Raw genomic sequence first — 22656 nt, 5'->3', positions numbered from 1 at the left:
CCCGGGTGTGTCCCGAGCGCTATAACGATGCCCTCCAGACGAGTTTATGTGTTGGATTAACGGTAGCCAGCTACCATTCTGCCGTCAAATAATTGCATCTGGTGGTAAGAAGGGAAGTCACTATTCTTTCACTAAATTAAGCATAACGCCTATCGATTTATTATTTTTTTAAGTTTTAGTTCATGAAATTGCAATATAGTTTATAAACTAGGCCTCCAGGCTCCTAGTTCCGGGACTGTAGATCCTGTAATATATAATAACTGACTGACCCAATGGCGCAGTAGTTAGTGCTCCTGACTGCTGGGTAGTGGGTTTAATTCCCACATCGGGCAAACATTCGTACGACGAACAGATAGCTCATTGTTTTTTCTTTTTTTTTTCTTAAGTGGGTGGACGAGTTCACAGCCCATCTGGTGTTAAGTAATTACTGGAGCCCATAGACATCCACGACGTAAATGCGTCACCCATCTTGAGATATAAGTTCTAAGGTCTCAAGTATAGTTACAACGGCTGCCCCACCCTTCAAACCGAAACGCTTTACTGCTTCACGGCAGAAATAGGCAGGGTGGTGGTACCCACCCGCGCGGTCTCCCAAAAGCTCTTACCACCAGTAAGTATATTTACCTAGTCTTTAATAGAAGTTATATAGTTAAACTATATTCGATTACCAATTTCTAGAATAAACTAATGGCATTGTGCATTAATGTACATTACTGCACATTACTGTACTACGGGCTCGTATTAAATATAGCGATATATGTATAACTACAGCTACACCGAACACCGAATTTGTGGTTTTTTTCAATACCCACCCATAACTTGGAAACGTGTTTGTTAAACATAAATGCTTTGTGAAAACTGCGCATGTCCTTCAGAGTTCGGCTGCGTCGCCGTGTCGACGCTGGGCGGATAACGACAGCAAACAGTCGCGCAGAAAACAGTTTCATCGTTACACTCATCGATCCATTCTATCACGTTCCTTAAAAATCACTCGTCTATCCATAAGTGCCAACAGCGTTTATACCACATTATAATGTCATTCGATAACGATGAGCTACGTGACGAGTAAGTACAATTTCACTATTTCACCATTTAATTATGGCTTATTTTCCATCAGTCTCACTAAATTGACAATCAACGACATGTAAAATTTCATTAAAAATAACACAATCAACAGTATAAATTATCAGTTTTATCTAAGTTTTGCGGAACATGATAAAACTGCTTGTGTTTTAGGTTTGCGTAATATGTACTTACTTATATACCTAGGTATATTTTGAATAGTTTCCTTGTTATGTAATAGTGATAACGTAGTAATTATAACAGAAAAGTGGACATAATTGTTTTTCTAATTAGCTAAATCTGTTGCATCGCTAAACAATGACATAAACGGCCAAGGAAAGTGCGTGATCTTGGCGCGACCTTTCGTGGCTTATATTTTCTTGAGTTCTAATATTGAGCCATCCTATTCGAAGGGTCGAAACTAAAATTGAGGACTATAAAATCCAAAAAAATACAAAACATTGATACGTAAAAGTAAATAATATTGTAAAAATCGTAAAGTAATTTAGTAAATTGTATAGAGAGGTATTACAGACTAGAATAAAATGTGAAAATCTGAATCGTACTAACAACATTTTCATGATAAGGTTTCATAGATCAAGTTCCGAATAAGAATATTTAGACCGTCAACACTGTTGCCAACCCTACAGCTTTAACTGTAGATCTAAAGTTTTTCGGGAATTCTCTTAGTTTTCAGTTTACATCTCGAAATCTAGTTTTTTATGTAATGAAAACGAAACTAGGAAATAAACGTTCTACGACCACAATAAAGGGCACCTTGCACACAAAGTCAGAAAATAAAAATTGTTTCGAGTTCAATGTGATAAATGACCATTTTAAAAAATTCAATAAAAGTATGTACGATTTCAACAAAACTAAAGATGAAACGGAAAATCAAGAAGACTTACTTACAAATTGAAAATGAAATAGTAGCTAGTAATACTATCTAACATGCAGGCACTGGAATAATTGAAACTCTGAGACTTTTGATTTTGATATTTAATTAGATTAAAACTTTGATAATTACACGATTTTTCTTGTTTTTAATACCCTCCCTGTATTCTATATACATATTACTATCATTAAATTATACAAAATATAATATAAAAATAAAGATGTAGATATACTGCTTTTTAATTTGATATTTTTAGTTTTCTATAGTTTTGAAGTTATACTTCTTTAGGCGCGTTATGAATAACTGATGAAAGTGAAATTTTACGATGCGCGCGCACCGTGACACAAAATTAACAGAAATGAAGTTGCCCACTGAATCGCTCATTACAATACGACCGACGTAACTTGGCGAGTCTGAATATAGCCGCAGGTGAACTTTCCGAACCGTACCGAGAATTACCGAATTTATACGATGTCAAGAAAAGGGATGTCCAATATGCGTGTTTGAGGATGTTGTGAAATTGATTTTTTTTCAAATTGATTAAAATTTAAATAAAAAAAAAAGAAATAAATTTAATAAAAATAAAGTATAACTTCTTACGCGCGTACATAAGCACACGCACCCTTTTTTTGAAGCATATCTACAGTTTTGCTCTATGCTGGGGTTGGCAACACTGATCGACACGGTTGGGTCGCTTCGGTCTACTGAGAAGTATAATAACATTGGCTTGGTTGAAGAGTTTCCCTTCTCGTTTACTGCGATTGCGTTCAATTCATATTGAATGTTGCTTATTTCTCATTGAAATCTGACAAAAAAACACACAAAAGATGAATATAACTTTTTGTAATTTTATAATGTCAATCAAAAGGGTAAGTCATGACTGGAGAGTCAAACTAATGGGGTATTAAACACGACGTTTCTGATTACTAAAGTACTTTATGAATGACTGTCAGGCGACCATCTGTAACATTAAAATCAAATCATTATAGAAATGCATTAGTCATTATTATGATAAAACGTTCGGGAATAGCAATAAAAATTACTTCATCTACTACGAGTTTGTTCAAGATGCTCATTAGTCGAACAAAAACTTACATTACGAAGTCTAGGCTCCAAAAACCACTTTAAATCGGGTGGAACGTATGTTTGTTTCGTTATAAATTCATAGAAAAACAGAATTAAATTTTTTTTGTAGGTATCTAAAGCCACTACAGATCAAGTAGGTAATTTGCTAATATTCTACCGAACGTAGGTATAGATGATTATAACAACATTAATAGGAACTTTGTCATGTGCAAATATATATTGATTTAATTGTTATTTTTCGCATAGTTATGTGAAAGATCTCAGGGCTCACCTACTATAAAGTGCTTAACAGAGACCGCCAACGTCACAGAGTGAGTTCTAATTTTACCTAGAAACATTTAGTTGGCTTTGGTAAGGTTAGATAGTACTGTATGAATCAGTTTTTGTATCCAAAATACGGACAATAGTTGTTGATTTCAATTTAGATTTTACTCCTACAGAACGCGCTTCAATACCATTGTGTGCAAAGCTCTCAGAATTAATTGAATCAAGCCGGTTTCAAATGCAATCTGCGACTATCGTGTACAACATAAGCCCAGCATTACTACACCATCCCTAAATTCCTTTCAATCCAGACGAGTAGGTTTTATACAGATAACTGGTTTCCATTGAAATCATTTCATACATCATTCCCGCCGTTAGGAATGTACGTATGTAATGTAATGTAATGTATGTAATGTAATAAAATGCGCTAAAATGGAAGGCAAATGTAATTCGACTCCATGTAAAATAATCTAAGCATCCCATAAGTTTTTGAGACCTTGAATTTGAATGTTATTATAATATTTTTTCTCTTGATTTTAATCAACTCACGGTTCATCTGGTGTTCATTGATTATCGGATCCTATGGACATCACAAGAACTCGCAATATCAAATAGCGACTTTAAACGCATATTTGCTTTGCGGCAGATATAAGTACGACGTGCTTGTTATTGCGTACTCACACATACATAGAACTACTATCAGTAGATATAGTATTTTCATTAGGTATGAATAATCCTCATGATATCGTAAATAAGATTTTTAGTTAATAATAAGTAATACCGGAATTTATTGTTATTAACATTGATTTGCGACTCGCTATCATATTTACTGATCAACAGCGTAAAGAATTGCGTGAGATAATTTTGACGTCACATATTATATATTTGTACGTATATTTAAGTAACATGAGTTGTTGTATGTCCTTTAAGCGTTCCTTTGTCATTAATGCGATTGTCTTGAAACTTGTTATAGTTGTTGTTGACGATCCGGGGAAGGTTTCTGAAATAGTATTTTAAAACAAAAATAGAAGCGCGCGAATAGTATCATGCAATCGATGTTTTTCATACAATTAGTGACAGTCGCAGCGCAGTGTGACCTAAAAAAAAATTTTTATTTTTTATTGCTTAGATGGGTGGACGAGCTCACAGCCCACCTGGTGCTAAGTGGTTACTGGAGCCCGTAGACATTTACAACGCAAATGCGCCACCCACCTTGAGATATAAGTTCTAAGGTCTCAGTATAGTTACAATGACTGCCCCACCCTTCAAGCCGAAACGCATTACTGCTTCACGGTAGAAATAGGCGAGGTGATGGTACCTACCCGTGCGGACTCACATGAGGTCCTACCACCAGTAAAAATTGTAGCTAATACAAATCAATCCCTTACATATTTGTTTAAATTATAATTATTTCCTTAGCTTTAGATTAGTTTGTGGTTTACTTTTCATTAAAGAAATTTAAAATGAAGATTAAAAACTAATCATGATACATTTTTAATCATGAAACTATAAATAAAGTAATTATTAATTTTATAATCGTGAACGTTATTCTCGACGTAGTAACCGTTAATTTATTGTTAATTTTATGTTATATTTTGATGATCTGAGTAATTTGTTGTACATATATTAATGTTATTTTAGATAACATGTTTTTTATTATGTATATGTATGTCGATAAATAAGATTATTTTAAACTTCCGAGCGTGAACGAAGTGACGACTATGGATAGTACAAGATAAACAAACGTTTTTCGTTACGTTACTTGTTATGTTCATGTATAACAAATTATTACAACAATATTATTATGGTTATCACACTAGAATGGCCACAAGCGATTTAGAAAGACATAACAAATACGTAGCTGCCTAGTTTTGAAATTATATTTCTGTGATAAACTGTATTAAGTCGATCTATAATGAACAAAATATTTTATAGGTGTATGGGCGGGATGTGTTATTTGATTTGGGGTGGACCCATAGAAATCGCTATACGAATACTACCCGTCATTTAGACACTCAATTCGCATTCTCCGTTGCATTAGAACAATAAAGCTGTCAACTAATCATAATCAATCATCATAATTAATATAAACAATATTACATTAATCCAAATCATCATAATCAACTTTGTGTTTTAAAATTGTCGTTGCAAATAAAAAAGGAAATTCCATTTACGATTTTAGAATAAACTCATTGTTTTCAATGATGAAATTCTAGTTATTTCCCTCCCTGTTATCGAAGATTCAAAAGAGCCTTTGTGCTTAGTTTATGTGTCACGCGTGTTTCGTTTGATGTGTGCGCTACATGCACAAGGGTATGAATCGTTGCGAGTATTCTCTGAAATGGAATGGCCGACTCACAACCGTTTATTTATAATGAAACAAATAACCGGACCAGCACTAGCATGTGTCAGTAAAAATATTTTGTCGTTCATTGACGACGTTCGCACAATTGCACCGAGTTTTCAGTAAAAGGAGGTGTGTTGTTTAGCTGAGTGATTTGTTTGCTTCCAAAGTGATAATATCGTGGATCGAAGTAAGTTTACGGTCATTAAAAAAAAAAAATTTAAAGTTTTTTTCTTTATTTCTAGTACTTAGTTCAGTTTGCTTACGATTCTTATAATTCTATTTCATTAGTAGGTACAGCTCGTGCTCGATATTACTATAGGTATAGATCTTAGATTCACATTAACTGTCAGATAAAGCGTATTTAATATGTGATTTAAATGTTTTTGAAAAACTAGATACTTGATACTAGAGAGATATTTTTATTTTGCTTTTGAAATTATAGAATCCCATCTGATAAGGAATGTTTATTATCGCTCATGGATATCAGCAATGCTGAATATTAGGTGAAATTTGAATAAAGTAGGTGGGTATATAAGTAGTGAAGTAAACGTTTTTATTTTTGGAATAATTAATAGATAATTTTCGATCGATAATTTTGTTTTATTTTTCCTAAGAAAATTCTCGAGTTTGTTGTGGTCAAGAAGATTTTTTTTATTGCTTAGATGGGTGGACGAGCTCACAGCCCACCTGGTGTTAAGTGGTTACTTGAGCCCATAGACATCTACAACGTAAATGTGCCACCCACCTAGAGATATAAGTTCTAAGATCTCAGTATAGTTACAACGGCTGCCCCATTCTTCATACCGAAACGCATTACTGCTTCATGGCAGAAATAGGCAGGGCGGTGGTACCTACCCGCGCGGACTCACAAGAGGCCCTATCACCAGTTATTACGCAAATTATAATTTCGCGGGTTTCACTTTTATTACACGATGTTATTCCTTCACCGTGGAAGTCATTCTTGAACATTTGTTGAGTACGTAATTCATTAGAAAAATTGGTACCCGCCTGGGATTCAAGCACAGGTGCATCGCTCAACACGAATGCACCGGACATCATATCCCTTAGGCCACGACGACTTCGAAGGTAATGTCGTAACAAATTTATTATACGACACTATCGCCAACATTATAAAAACTAGGCGGATACAATCTATACTCGACACTAATATTTGAAAATAAAGTTATCTTTTAATTAGTTTGATATATCTTAAAAAAAAAATTTTGTTAGGGATTATACCTAATCGTTTTAAAACAATTCATTTCTGTTTTTTTGCTTGTTGTTTTTAGTTATTTAGTTGCTGTTATTACAAAAATGAACGGCCACACCAACGGTATTAATGCTGTTCAATCACAAGCCACTTGTTCACGTAATCCTCACAGAAGGACATTTGATAACGACGACGAATTTCAAGAAGCCGACGGAACTCCTGTAGGAGCCGACGATAATTCCGTTAGGTTGTAAAATAAACTTTTATGCATTAACACAATGTCAATAATAAAAAAACCGATAAGAAAAATTAACATTTATGCACACGAAAAGAAAATAACATATTTTTAACGAATAACAATGCTTTGATAAAACAATGTTACCTTGCAATGTGAAATCATCTTTTTGAAAGTCACGTTTTATTGCTTTCGTGTTTGCCATAACGGTTGGTAACTGCTATCGCTTTTTTAAAATAACACTCAAATAAGCTTTTACTTATATTTCTTATATTCTTATATTTTAATCACGTCACTAACTTAGGTTTTCTCGTCTTGAAGATTTTCCCGCATCAATGTAATCGATAAAACTTAAACAAATCGCTTCGACTTGGATGGTTTCGACCTGATATTATATTTAACTAAACATTAACACCATGTAACCAAATGTAACCAAAAAAATCGAAAAAAAATCATCTTCTGCTAGATATATATTATAGACGGCGAAATGTGGGAATTAACGACATATGTATGGATTAATATACGCAAAATTGTTTTTTTTTATTATACCTTCAGGAATCAAAACAATAATTAAATAGATTATCAGTAATACTTTTTAAATATTTACGACGCTGTATGATGTATGGCTGTAGATGTATGTATTATAAATACTTTGTGTCTATTACACCAGCTTTTCTTGAAAAGTTCAAACGTAACTCAAACCTAAATAAATCACGAATAGCTCTGTGAAAATACAGGTCTACGTAAAGTCGAAATCCACATGTCGTATTCGTGTGTCTTGCTTTATACCTAGATCGATGTATGAGAGCTTTCGTATTGAAACTTTAAATCATCATATTCCAGATCAGTATCATATTTTTTTCGCAAAATACCGCGTGTCTTTGCCGTTTTTAAAAAAGTGTTTACTGTTTCAAAACGGAAAACAAAATGTGAAATTTTCGTAATAGCAGAAGGCTCGCATTTATATTGTATACTGGCTGACCCGGCAGACTTCGTAGTGCCTCAATCGATAAATAAAAGACTTAAACTTTTGTATAAAATAAACGTAAAACAAACAAAAGGAATCGGTCCGACGGGGGTCACATCAAAGGAAAAACAAAATTGTTATTTTTATTTAATTCCGAGCATTTTCATCTACCTTTAAACCTTCTCTGGACTTCCACAAATAATTCAAGACCAAAATTCGCCAAATCGGTTCATCCGTTCTCGAGTTTTAGCGAGACTAACGAACAGCAATTCATTTTTATATATAGAGATTTAAAAAAACTAATCACAGGGACATTGCTACGGTAGTTAAAGATTGTATGGTGTGACATATATTTACTCTAGTACCAATAAGAAGTACGATATAACTATTTTAGTAACATTCGAAAAACAGTGTTTCTACTACATACTTACGTGCATATAGCTTCTATTTATTTTCCAGCCCGTTTATTAGATTTTCCACACGATATCGTGAAGCTACAACTGTTTTTTTTGTATTTCCATAGCATTTACAGAAAAGGTCATGTTCTTCTTATTAATAAATGGTTACAGAATCCATAAACATCCCAACGTGAATACCGCTACCCACCTTGATACATACCGTTGAAGTTTTAATGATATTGTCCCATCAAATGAGAACGCGTGATGGGTTAGTGCCAGAAATAACAAATATGGTGGTACTTACCTGCTTACAACACGCCCTACTACCAGGAGATGTAAAATTCAATCGCTCACACATACTACTAATATCCTAAAAGTTTTACAAATAAGCTGAGATAATTGAAACATTAGAAAAAACTCGAAAATAGTCAATTTAAACGAAATTAATTACGCCTTAAAAGTTAATTAGCCTTTTGTGGAAAATCTCAACTTTATTCATTTTCAAATTGCATTTTTGTTTATAGATACCCAGATGGCACTGTCCGATTGCGTAACCCTAACATTGAACTCATGGACCAAGATATTCTCTACCATCTGGCCCTTGGGAGCGGCTCCCATGATCTTGTTGAGATGTTTGGAGACGTCAAGGTATTTGGACTTATGAATCTGTTATTTTATGAATATTCTTTCAAACCTCAAGAAGAACTGTGAAAAGATCATTAACCTTCTCAGTCTATCATTTTAAACAGTATATCATTTTACAATGGCAAGTATTGATGAAAATAGATTACAGTATTGTTTTACTCAACTCATGTATTGTTTAACCGGAGCATCATTACCATGTATTTGTGCTCTAGTGTTTTATTTAAACAAGAACAGTTGCACAAAATTAAAACTAGTGTTACGGATCAATCGAGACAGCTTTTTTTAAACGAAATGAATAAAGCAGAATTAAAAAACCGTCAATGTAGTTTAAAACTTTTAATCGTGTCTATGTTTCGTGAAAATGAAAGTATTATTTACAGTTAAGCATTGATAAAAAAATCTTAGCACTATGCCACCTCACTACTTATTTTTGTATTATGATGAAATCATTTGCAAAACGGCAACCTTTCGTTTCGTGACTGATATGAATTGCGAAGTTGTTACTATTGACCTTAACCCGTTTGATAAACATTGGTTAAGATATGGAACATAATTTCGATATTAGTTAACTAATAAAACAAGTTCAAAACCATGTCCGTTTTCTTTATCCATTGAATATATTAATATTGTACGTTTCTTCAGTTTGTGTGCATGGGCGGAACACCGAAACGCATGGAACAATTCGCATACACAATCATGGCGGAGATAGGGCACAAGTTGCCTTGTGGAACTACACTGCAAGACATCAGTCATTTTTCTTACAGATACTCCATGTATAAAGTTGGCCCGGTACTTTCTATAAGTGTAAGTATAGAACATAAACCTTACTAATTAAGAATACACGTATATATTTAAGAACTAATAAGCCCTTAGGTACATAACAATAATTTGTTTGGCCACATGGTTTTGCGGCACGACGACCTTAAGTTATCACTGTTTACTTCATCGTCATCGCTTCCATAGTAGTTATAGTAATAAAACAAAGAGGGGATTATATTATTATGTGAACTTCTTATTCTATTGAGTATTATTTAGTGTGGTGCATTATGAACCTATCACCCATTAGTATTTTTATATTTCTGTCACCAAACAATCATGATTTCTAGTTTGAAAACTGGATTGTTAATAAGACTTGAGGCCGAAGTCTTAGGTTGCGGAGCAATATCTAATAGTGGTCTCTGTATACTCTACAGTCCTCTTATAGCAGATAGATCTAGAGCTAGTGTGTGTACATCGATATATATACATCCGGCTATGGAATGCGCTCTCCTCCACGGTGTTTCCTGAGCGCTATGACATGTCCTTCTTTAAAAGAGGCTTGTGGAGCGTATTAAGCGGTAGGCAGCGGCTTGGCTCTGCCCCTGGCATTGCTGAAGTCCATGGGCGACGGTAACGACTCACCATCAGGTGGGCCGTAAGCTCGTCTGCCTACAAGGGCAATAAAAAAAAGATAAAAAAAAAGATATGGAAAAGCCAGCCGTTACTTACGTAAATCAGTTTAATAATATTGAGGCTTTTCTAAATAAAAATAGAACATTAATGTTTCATGAAAGGTGACTAATAAATCCCTTAAGTTCGTAAAATAAAATAATGTTGAACTTGCTAAACTGTTATAAATTATTGTGAGTATTGTATAATGAATTGTAAATTATTGTAAACTGTTATAAATTATTGTATACAGATTGCTCTCAATTGAAACAAATTAATGAAGCTCTCGTATCTTGTTACATGCAGTTGATGTTAATAAATGGCTCGGACTTTTCCGTAATACACGATCGCTGTATTATTGCCAATTGTGAAGTTAATAATGACCTTGAACACACAACAACCGTCATTAAAATTCCACTCAATGCAGAAAGGACTGAAACTTGTTCTTGTCTAGAGTATTTCCTAGATGTGGGTTGTAATTCTTTATGTTTTGTATTAAAATCAAGGTGTTCGATAAATTATTTAGTTTTAATAAAAGAAAACCATTTTTGCTTTATAGAAACCGAAAGAATAAAGATGTATAAAATAAAATAGAGGTCATATTTTAGATTTCAAAATTTGTTGTAAATAGTAGGTATATATTAAATTGATTCTGTTTAAAAATTTAAATTATTGTTATAAATCTTTTTAAAGACAAAACTGAGCTGCTCAACCAGACAACAGTGACGAGTTTGTTAGAGCCTTATCCATAAGAATTGCTAATGGCCCTTTATCAGATCTATGTGATGATGTGACGGATCGCAAATCTATTGTTATTTTATGCGAAGGACATTAAACCACAATACCTTGTTTACCGAATTAATTTTCTAATTATTAAAAATTCCATATTCATAACTTAACTTTGATCCCAAACAATATCCAAAATCGTAGTATCCAGTATCAAATGTTTTAGTGTCAGTGTGTGATGTCAGTGGATCATGTAGACACGTCGGGTCATATTATGCAAAATTAATAATAAAATATTAATGTTTTTCTTTAAAATTTAGTGTTGGTGGTATTAGAAGCATGTACGGGTAGATAAAATCATTCTGCTTATTTCTCACGCGAACCTAAGCATTCCATTGTAAATGTAGGATAGCCGAAATCCATGAAAACATCGACCTCATGTCTCAGTGTGGGCCGCGGCACTATGATACCTACGTGTGCCCTTAGTAAACTAATGTAAGTAAGTCAGTAAAGTAAACTAAAGTAAACTAAAGTAAACGTTCATTAGTTTACTCAATGAAAATATAGTATCCTTTCTGGTTTATTACGATTTTTGTACTAGTTATTATATGGTAGTTTTTAAAGCTATACGATAAAAACACGAGGAGTAAACCCTTAAAAAACAATTATAATGTATTATAATTTGCTGTTTTATCATCTAAAGCAATCCCTTCCCGACAGCACTGTAATGCACTTCGTACACAGAGAGAAAAATACACGCGTACCTACTAAATTTTCTAAAGGGTACTTTAGTTCCATAGGAAAGCAATGGCTCGTCGAATTAGACATATTATCACGGAAACGACTTCGCGCCGTTCCAATAGACGCCATACTTAACAGTTTCCTATTTTGCATCTATGTTCTTATATTTTGTTATTATATGTACGGCCTCATTAACGATGGTCGATTTATTATCACGGTTTAGTTACGAAGGATCAATAAGTTCATAACGTCAGTAATTACGATTAATTATCAATTAAATTGCTTTGAGAATACATACAGAAATAAAATCAAAAACAACCATTTCCTAACTATGTTTTGCTTCCGCACGATTTTTTCACGAAAATTAATCTCTGATTTTAAATAGTGTTTTAAGTAAGCAGCGTTTTGGCTGCATATCTGGCATTGCTGATAAACAGCAGTGACTGGACCATCACCGTATTCTCGCGTCTGTCTTTGTAACAATGGCGGATCCAGGGGGAGGGTCATGGGGGTCATGACCACCCCCTGAGCTGGGTCCAGGACTTAGGTGGACCACTAATTGAATATAATGATTTTATTTATATATTTTGTCACCATACAGATTTTATGTAACTACATACCTTAAATTTTTAATTAATTTAATATAATATAATAACTTTGTATAATGGCAAACTACTGGGAACGAACGCATCTAAATTTGACTATGTGACCCCCTCCTGGCGCCAGAGCTGGATCCGCCCTTGCTTTGTAAACAATAAAAAAGGCACACCTTTATAGGATTCATAATAAATTAAAGCAATTGATATGCGAAACTAAGCCGCAGTATTATAATCTGTTCTAAATATCAATCATTTATTAGCTATTTTAAGAATTAATATTTAAAATTATTTTAATATTAAAGTTCCTGCTATCAAATAATTTCAGCACGGTATGGGCATACCTTCCGTCGGAATCCTGCTTCACGAAGTCATAAAGTTGATGTACCACGCGAAAGTCCGTGATCCTGTGTTCTTCAGAATCGGAACATGTGGTGGTATAGGCTACGAAGGCGGTACGGTTGTTATTTCTGATGAAGCCGTCGATGGAGCCCTGAGGAATGTTCTAGAACTGGTGAGAATAAGAAGCTTATGAATAATTTGATTTCATAACATCGTGCTGTCCGCGATTATCAATTGATTAAAAATATAAAGTAATAATAGATATCGTTATTTTTGTTACGAATTTTGCTTTAACGTCATGTTGTTTTATTTATTTATTTTGTCGCTTCAGATACGAGCTCATCGCTCACATAGTAAGTGGTATACGAGCCCATAGACATAGCAACGTGAATACCGGCAGCCATCTTGAGACAAGAGGTTACTGTCTACATTATATTGCTTAATGACTGTTCCGGTTGTCATATTGCACGAGTCATAAGCGAGATGGTAGTAACTGTTGGTCCGAGTTCATTAATCACTATACTGACGTCATTGATTTTTTAAAAAACCCAAGACACACACTCAGCGTCTCAAAAACGTCCGCATAAAACGAGCGCACAGTTTAGAATTGTGCGCTGCATGTATTGTACACTGCTTTGTAATAACAACTTTAAACAATGCGCGCAAACTTGAATTTGCAAAAGATATGTTTATAGTTAACTATAACTACGTAGATATAATTGGTGAGTGTTTCGGGACAGTTTCGAGTGCTACTTTTGTATGAAACTGTGCATCTTAGGTTTTTATATATCAATGACCGACGTATCACCATCTAGTTTTTCCGCAGCTAGAATCTAAATGAAAATGTGATTATTCTTATCTTTTCTTCTTAAATCATAATACTCTTAATAAGTTAATAATATAAGTTTCCAGGCACGATATTCTGATTTAGTTATATGTATATCTAAATATGTAACCAATAACTGGAGTACCGGTAGCGACATCTAGTATTAAGATATGTAAATTATAAGTATGTATGTAACTATTTTTTTTAATGAATGTCAGTTTTTTTATTGTTTAAATTTTTATTCGTTTCTGTTTAAATTTCAGACAGTTTTAGGAAAAATAATTCAGCGTCCAGCGAAACTGGATCGGCGATTAGTTAGGGAGCTGAAAGCACTGGCCGATCCCGAAGACCCCTACGACACCGTGACCGGCAAAACAATGTGCACGTACGATTTCTATGAAGGTTAGGATATTTTATGGATTCGATATCACGCTGGAGCCTGTCATCGTCGACGCCCTAGATACGTATTTACGGCTCCATCAGATCCAATAACCTTTGCATTAGACGCCTTTAGCTCTAACACTAGGAGTAGGCTTAGGGACCCTGGTAACTGTACTCGTAGAACTCGACAAAGAGTTCGACGTGCAACCTAACCCATGCATCAGCCCGCTGAGTTTCTCGCCGGCTCTTCTCAGTGGGTCGCGATTCTGATCCGGTAGTAGATTCATTCGCAAATCAGCTGCTCTTGAGTTGTTAGGTCTCCTTCGGAGGCGCTCGGGCAGCTCTTAGCAAATCCCGCCTCTCCTGCCTGAGCCCTTGCTCGCCCATTTGCCCTGGTAAAACTAGAAAGGCCTCCAGGCCACCAGTAATCTCTCAAACATAAAAAAGGATTTGATATTAGTCAGTTTATATGATTTACTAAAGTTCTTTGTTTGCCACAAAAAGCGTCACCTATTCGAGGTATTGATTGAAATTCTGAATTTAAATACAAAATTTGGGCTCCGGTAAAAACCATTGCAAAATAAAAAGTCAAAAATACATATATTCACATTCTGTTGTGTAAACTATATAAAACTTGAAATGTATTGAATTTATGTACTTATATATTGCCTGGACTGTGAAAATATGTAATTCACAGTTTATAAGTTTGAATATTTTCAATTGTATCAAAAGCGTTTTTGGATATTAAGAGGCTTCTTAAATATGTTGCTTTCTTTATCGGACCAAGGCGGACCTGTCGTCGTCCGATCAAAAAATCGTACAAGATATTTTTTCTTCGTTTTAGATTCATTTTCGTATTATGTCCACGTTTTAATTGGTTACGTCTTACATTTCCCCTTTTTTATATACATATATGTGCATTAATAGTGCATATAATAATACATTTAATAATGAATCATAATTCAAATATATTATATTACAATATCAAATTCTTGGTATTGCATGGATAAAACACGAATGAATCAGTTCAGCTCGGTTTCTATTGCAATATGCTATTTAAATGTGTATCTTATGTTCATGTGGACCGTTAGAAATAAAGAATCTTATTAAAATAGAAAATGAAAATATTTCAGGACAAGGTCGTTTAGATGGTGCCTTTTGTGATTTCACCGAAACTGATAAGATGGAGTACTTGGAGAGCATCCACAAAGCCGGCGTTGTTAACATTGAGATGGAGTCCCTCTCTTTCGCAGCCCTCACTCATCACGCGGGCATTAAGGCAGCTGTCGTCTGCGTTACTGTTTTAGACAGATTGAAGGGTGATCAGGTACTTTATTCAGTCAATAAATTAAATCGCAACACGCTTAGCAAAAATGGAGTTGTATGATTTTTAATGTTTAGTTTTATTCAGTGGTTCAGTTTTAGTTTGAAGGATATGTCTTTTGTTATGCGAGATAATGAAATGACGCATGGGTGGTATTTACTAGCTTCGATGACCGCTGAACATCGCAGGAAAAGGGAACTCAATGATCCAACGTAACTAATAAATAACGAACAACAAGGCAATTTTATTCAAATTCAATTTTTTTTCCTACATAAGCTGATAATCTAGGGGGTTATCCCAGTGTAGCCGGGCGAGTTGGTGAGCTCACGGGGCTCTAACCTGAGGAGGAAATTCACTGTAAATACCCTTAACTTTGTATCTGAAGTATAATAATTCTTCTTCTTAGTCGAATACTTCATTGCTGAATGTCGTGTCCCTAAAAGCCCTTCGTGGCTCTTTGTACCATCAGCTTCCATTTGCTTCGGTTTTCTGCTTCTCTCAGGGCGTTCACAACAGAGTCCAGTGAGCGCAGTTATCTGATCCGACCAACGGTTTGGTGGCCGGCCGGCGGGTCTTTTCCCTTCTACCTTGCCCATGTATAATAATTAAAGCGTACGAAATATCACTATCTCGCATAGCTATTAAAAACGTAAACGTAACGTATGACTAAAACGATAAGCTTTATTTCCAGAAACCGATAAAAAAGAATACTAAATCGTGATTTTTAAATTGATCTAAATCAGATAAGAATTACGTAAAGTTAAACATCTATTAACGCACACCTAGATACCTAGTTATGTTTTTGTTGATTAAATTTGATAAATGTATAATTTTTGTGAGATTCCATCAAACGTACTTTTGATTAAATCCGAGGGTGGATATCGAATTTTTTTGCGTCAGATTACTGAGTTATTATTTGGAAAAACCGAGATTTCTACATTTTTATCTGTTGACGAATTCAATTTATTGACAAGTATCTTTTGTTTTTGGATTGTTTTAAAAAAAACATTACTTTCGCTATTCTAGGTTTTAGCTCCTAAAGAAGTTTTGGATGAGTGGCAACAGCGTCCCACGAAGCTAGTTTGCCGTTACATTAAAAGGTATTGAAAGTATATTGAATGAATAATTCCTTTCTAGTAAATAGTTATTATTTATTAACCAAGAGGGGAGATCGTTTACAGCCATGAAGCAGTAATGCGTTTCGGTTTGAAGGGTGGGGCAGCCGTTGTAGTGTTAAAACTGTGACCTTAGAACTTTTGTCTCAGATGGGTGGCGGCATTTAAGTTGTTGATGTCTATGGGCTCCAGTAACAACTTAAGACCAGGTGGGCCCTGAGCTCGTCCACCCATCTAAGCAATAAAAAAAGGCTAATTATTTATATACCTAGTTGTCATATATAATGACGGACCCCTAAACAATACGAGGTTCGTCAATTCCTGTAATTTCCTGTAAATTCAATAACCTGTCACTAACTCTTTACACCTGCTTGCAATACCTAAGAAACTTATGATGACTGCCCATGATATATTTTGTCGTTATCAAAATCAACTTTAAGAAAATTATGAAATGTCCATGAAATTAATACTTATCAGAGTGAAAGTAATGAATTAAAATTACTAATAAATAATATTTAGGAAAAGACGTACCGAGCTAAGAAATATTATTGGAGTTTTTTCAACAATTTATTTTTATTTTCCTGTGATGTTCAAATGTAATAAATTCAATGAATTTTGAAAGTTCCATTGAAAGTCACATGCTTTCGAATCTTTGATTCTGTTCGAATATCCTGTAAACTTGTATTTTTGCATTCACGTTATCTACTGCACTGTATGTATGCAGAATCCCGATGTATATCTCCACGTTTCCAAATTGTTGCGTAGAACTGTTTAGGTATAAAACGTCAGTAAATTTTTTTTAAATATTTGTGATACAAAATTTTAAAATCTAATTTAAATTATCACTAAATTATTTCAAATAGAACCCGTTAGAAAGTACTTAGTTTAAGTTATAAAAAAACGAGTAGTTATAAATGTACTGCTCTTATTTAGCGTATTTAATAAATAGACAGCTAATTTACGTAATGAATGGTTGTAAACTGTTTACGTTTGCCTGTTTTTAGGTATCTTCAGGTGAAAGGAAAAATCTCTTTAGATGGTCACGGTTCCATTGCCGTGAAGAGTCCCCGCCGGTTCAAGCTTGTGCAGCAGGAATCTGAGACATATGATTAAAACTGTAACACTGTTCATCGAATCATTACGGCCACGATTAAATTTTAGTCGTTTGCATAAAATATTATCAAGATCTTGTCAGAATTAAAAATGTATGTCTTTGTTTCAACAGCAGAAATGTTAGTACATGAAAAAGCTGAAATTTTTGCTACGGTATTTTTGTGGGGTCCCTAAGATTTTTAATATTTCAAAGGGTCCATTAATATTGGTCCTGGTTCTTGTATTGTATAAGCCGCTGCGCTGCACTGAATTAACTTGAAACAGTGCAAGCTAAGTTTTATAAAAAAAATAACTGGAATAGTAACTGAGATGTATTTGTTGATGAATGCTTCCCAAAAATATATCGTATTGTTTTGAAAAGTCGGTAATTTAGCGGACTTCTAAGAATTATTCGAAACATTAAATAATAATGTGTTGACCTGATCTTGAAATTGTATCGCAAATAAATATCTCAGTAAATTGTTTATATCTCTACTATTTATTTTATCATAACGCAAGTAGATGACGAGCTGTCGAAGCTTGACGATATGAGCTATATTTTGATGTTCGAGATTGTTCCAATGTCTACTTGGTTAATTATTGAATATTTGGCGCGTAGTAATTAGTATACACCAAAAAACAAGAAGGCCTATGTAGACCGAAAATCTCAAAATTTCAAATATCATTAAATATATGTTTTTTTTATGTTCTACAAATGCGTATTCTTAAAATTGCAAATTTTTACAAAACCTTACTCCTTCATTATTTTATTTGTCTTACTCCGCAGACAAAACTTGACTGCTAAATTTCAAATCGCAGTACATATTTATTAAATTTTATTGTTTAAAATAGTAAATTTCATTTGTTTCCCGAATCGAATACGTTACTTAATTATCAATCTTATGCAATTATTTTAATTTGATTTTTGGTCTAAAGTGATTTAAATATTATAATTTTTTTTGTGTAATTATGATGATCTATTTAATTTCAATACAAAATATTACTAAGCAAATCCTTTTTTTAAATAAATATTTACATATGACCACTAAGTTATTAAAACGTTTTAAATAGATTTTAAATTGGTTGATTGAGCTATTGGATATGGTATTTATTATTATTTTGCAACTATTTCATTTGAATCTTTTAAGACATACTTTTGCTTCTAGAACTTTTTGTTGACGTCAATGGCGGAACCAGTACGCACTATAATTTATTTATTTTGATTAACAATTTAGCACCTATACTAATCCCGCTTGTAAATAATCGTCAGATATTTTAATTATCACTGTATTTATGCTCTTGTTCCTTACAAATGTTGATTAGAAAAAAAATTGCTATTGAAAAACAATAAGGATGGTTAAGATTTATAAATTTTAAACAAGTTTATGTCTTGTGTGTCAAAAACTGTACGTACATATCTGTTTGTTCTCAAGTTTTGAAATTATGTATTTTCTGAAGATTTGTTGTCGCACAGTTATTAAAAGTAGAATGTGTGAATCGTTGGACAACGTTGTAATATTAAGGGCGTGACATTGAATTTTGTCTCCAGCGAAGGTAATTTGTAAAATTTTATTATTATATTAACTTAATTATCAACTCTCTTATTCATAATGAGTTGTTGGAGGTTTCTGAGTTCGTTTATAATAATTCTGTCAAAAGTATTTTGGTCATAATAAAAAGTATAGATCACATTATGAATAAAACTTTTTACAGCTTGCTTCTAACAGCCTCATAAACCTACGATAACTCAATGAATAACAGTGTTATTAATGTACTAAAAGTATCTTTAATGCGACTGTTTAATACGTATTTATCAACGAAATATTTCGACCAAATGCAGTAGTTTAATATTAAATTTTGTGTACATAATGTAGTGAATATATTAATATTTCCAAAAAAGTATTAGTATCCACTAAAAATACTAAATCGCTGATGACAAAACTAATGTTCATATTGATATCATTGATTTGATGTGCTTCCACACATGTACTGTAATGTTGTTATTTATATTGCACGAGTGTTGCTACTTGCTAGAGTATGGATTCGGCCACATGTAACTCCACGGCTGTCGTTCCGTGTACCCTGGAATTATAATATGGCGCGAGCAGCTTCTAACACCGGTCACTCACATTCGCACGAATACGCAAACCCGCAAGTGTAGGACCACATTTGCAAATGATTATGCAAAGTTTTCGCTGCATTCGTGGTTTTCCAAGCTGTGTCGGTTTTTTAACGGACATCAAAGCGCGCGAACCCAGATCCTTCGCGTAGTCTCCCACATATTCGTGTGACCAGTTGCGCCCACGATTGCGAAGGTAACGGACGTTTCGCCATTTTCATAGATCGTGACGTCTACTGTGTAGCGTACCTTCATCATGGATTGGAACAACACCAAGGTAATGGAGTTCATTGAACTCCTGCAAAATCAATCGACCATATGGGACCCTCAAAAGAAATACCATGAAAACAGAATGGCTGTTAATGACGTCTGAGAAAGAATTAAAAACTCTTTTTCTCTTCAATGTTATAGTGACGATTTAAAAAAGAGGAGAAATTCGTGAGACATTCGTAAACAGGTGTAGGAGGAAGCGCAAACGGGTTCGCAAATTGAATACCGAACCCAGCACAGCCGCTAAGTTTGCGAATGAATGTTTGACAACCGACAGCCCTTCACATGCGCGCGAACATTCGTGCAATGTACGAATGTTTGCGCTCATGTGAGTGGCCGGCATAATGCTCGAATAATAACTGAAGCGCATTTGCATATTTCCCTTTCCACCATCCGTAGGCGTTGCCTTAATTAATATTATTCAAATGTTGCCAAAACAATTTGGACCACAATTACGTACAACAATCAGTCTGTCACATGTCACAATGTCACACTGACAGCGCTTTTGTACTGAACTTCAATTTAAGGCGCACGTAAACGACACGTGCGCACAGATTTGGCGTTTGAGTTTTTAACATTAGTTTTATATATGGACCAATGTGAAATGAAAATTAAGATATATTGAAAACTTATGCAGAGGCGGCTTTCCTTGTGGTGCAAGGTGTGCGTTGCACATTTGCGCAGCAATGATAGGGGGCGCCAGCTTTCGTATTCTTATTTTTTTCCCAAATCTTTGGTAGCTTAAGGGGCTATTGCAACTGCTCGTCGACCGGTAGGTAAGCTCATGGGCTGAAATAATTGCTAATACTGGCCCTAGCAAGAGCAGTGCTCCGCTGAATCTACCACAATCGAAATTGTGACCCACTGAGAAGATTTAGCGAGAAACCCAGTGTGTCGTGTCTATGGGCTAGTTCTCACGTCAAACTCCTCGTCCTAATCGACGAGTTCGATGAGGAGGCTTTCAATGAACCTTTTAACCTTACCTATTTCATTTTAACCGCGCGATTACTAGAAGGCTCTAGGGTAATTATGGTACACGGGTACTACATGATCTAGAGACGCCTTTGAGCTTATGGGTAATGGTTTACTTCCTTTTATCTATCAGTTCTATTCTTTAAATATGTATGCGGTAAAATACGTCATTCCTTTGATTCAATGGTGACATTGAACTCAAAATTCGAGAAAGACAACGACTCAATCGTATATACTCGCCTTGTGACTCAGATGTAAACGTGACGTTATCGCATACGTAAATTCATAATGCAGGCTTAGCAAAAAATTGAAAAGGCGTATCAAAAATGTATTGGATATTACGAGTATATCTAGTTACTTCCAAAGTTGATGACCGATGGTAGATCACAGCTGTCCACTGTGGGCTTACCTATATAAAATCCGGCACTCCTATGAGTTGCCAAGCTTGGAATAATGCTTACCATAGCTGATCTGCGCTGGTACTGTATTACGCTTGCTGGGTCCTTGACACGCCTCGACTTTGATACGTTCGGGGCGATGTTTCAGTCACAAAATTGTGACTGTTTTTTTTTCTTTCGTGATTCCTATTGCATCGTGGTATACAAGATAGGGTGCGCTGTCGACGCCGGAGTATTGTTGTGGCCGGGCTCTATTTGTCGTCGTTCTGACCTTTACAGTCGGACGATATTATTCGATATAGTATGTTATAATGTGGAATGTGTTATGGTGAAAATGCGATCATTTCAAAGCAGTAATGAAAACAATTTTAAATGATTCGAAACAAAACTACTACTGATTTTACTGGTGGTAGGACGTCTTGTGAATTCGCACCAGTAGGTACCACTGCCCTGCCTATTTCTGCTGTGAAGCAGTATAATGGTTTTCGGTATGAAGGGCAGGGCAGCCGTTGTACTATACTGAGACCTTAGACCCATGTCTCAAGATGGGTGGGTGCATTAACGTAGATGTCTATAGGCTCCGGTAACCACTTTACATCAGGCGGGCCGTGAGCTCGTTGACACATCACATCACATCTTGTCGAATGATCAAAACGATAAAGAATATTACGCTTCGTGTGGTATTCGCCATAACGCATATTTAATATTATAAATGAACTAAGTAAGTGTTTAAATATTTTGAAAATGTATCGCAGTGTTAAATAATAAGCGATTTAGCATTAAACAATTGTTTCTCGCTAGAAGATATTAAAACTTTGGAAAAATAAATGTAAAACGAAAGCTTTTATTTCATTTTAGACTTATAATATAGCAAAATATTTCGTCTAATACCATAGAATAATAAAAGCGGCGTTTTTATTTTATTTTAAAGTAAATACCAGTCTCTATAGTTTTTTTCAGTATTAGCGCGAAAAATGTTTGTCACATCTACGTTATCCTATGAATTAAAGCATGTGTCCAGCTGATGTTGAGCTGTCGCAGCAGATCACGTATATCGGTAACGCCAATCTGCTCTGTGAATTCGAGGACACGTCGAACCTCAGTTGAGGGAAAATATCTTCAAGCTCAACTATCTGTTTTCTGTTCCAGATTAACCTCTATTTAGTAGTTTCGGAGATGTGCGCGAACATAAAGACTTACAAACATTGCTTTTCTTC

At 34.6% G+C, this 22656-nt stretch overlaps 1 protein-coding gene across 5 annotated transcripts; it reads left to right on the top strand.

The window, feature by feature from the left end:
* The first annotated feature begins 871 nt into the window (after nucleotides 1-871).
* Nucleotides 872-22279, top strand: LOC114244724 (uridine phosphorylase 1). Of its 5 annotated transcripts, none has more exons than XM_028176610.2 (9): nucleotides 909-1065; nucleotides 6944-7111; nucleotides 8989-9112; nucleotides 9752-9913; nucleotides 12929-13114; nucleotides 14032-14170; nucleotides 15283-15476; nucleotides 16500-16573; nucleotides 17593-22279. In XM_028176610.2, exons 1-9 carry the CDS (start codon nucleotides 1034-1036, stop codon nucleotides 17699-17701), a joined length of 1188 nt encoding a protein of 395 aa, XP_028032411.2. In that variant the 5' UTR covers nucleotides 909-1033; the 3' UTR covers nucleotides 17702-22279. The 5 variants fall into 5 exon arrangements, with proteins under 5 accessions (XP_028032415.2, XP_028032411.2, XP_028032412.2 ...); XM_028176611.2 differs by lacking the exon at nucleotides 909-1065 and adding an exon at nucleotides 5575-5841; XM_028176613.2 differs by lacking the exon at nucleotides 909-1065 and adding an exon at nucleotides 5632-5783.
* Nucleotides 22280-22656: the final 377 nt, after the last annotated feature.

The sequence above is a fragment of the Bombyx mandarina genome, chromosome 12 (assembly GCF_030267445.1).
Source record: "Bombyx mandarina strain Sakado chromosome 12, ASM3026744v2".
NCBI classification, from domain to species: domain Eukaryota; kingdom Metazoa; phylum Arthropoda; class Insecta; order Lepidoptera; family Bombycidae; genus Bombyx; species Bombyx mandarina.
Note: the sequence above shows the minus strand (reverse complement) of the source record. Positions and strands in the feature narration are given on the sequence as shown.

Coding starts and splice junctions, on each gene's coding strand:
- LOC114244724 (XM_028176610.2), top strand. CDS start 1,034: ATGTCATTCGATAACGATGAGCTACGTGACGA. Junction 1,066..6,943: donor AACGATGAGCTACGTGACGA/GTAAGTACAATT, acceptor TGTTGTTTTTAG/TTATTTAGTTGCTGTTATTA. Junction 9,914..12,928: donor GCCCGGTACTTTCTATAAGT/GTAAGTATAGAA, acceptor AAATAATTTCAG/CACGGTATGGGCATACCTTC.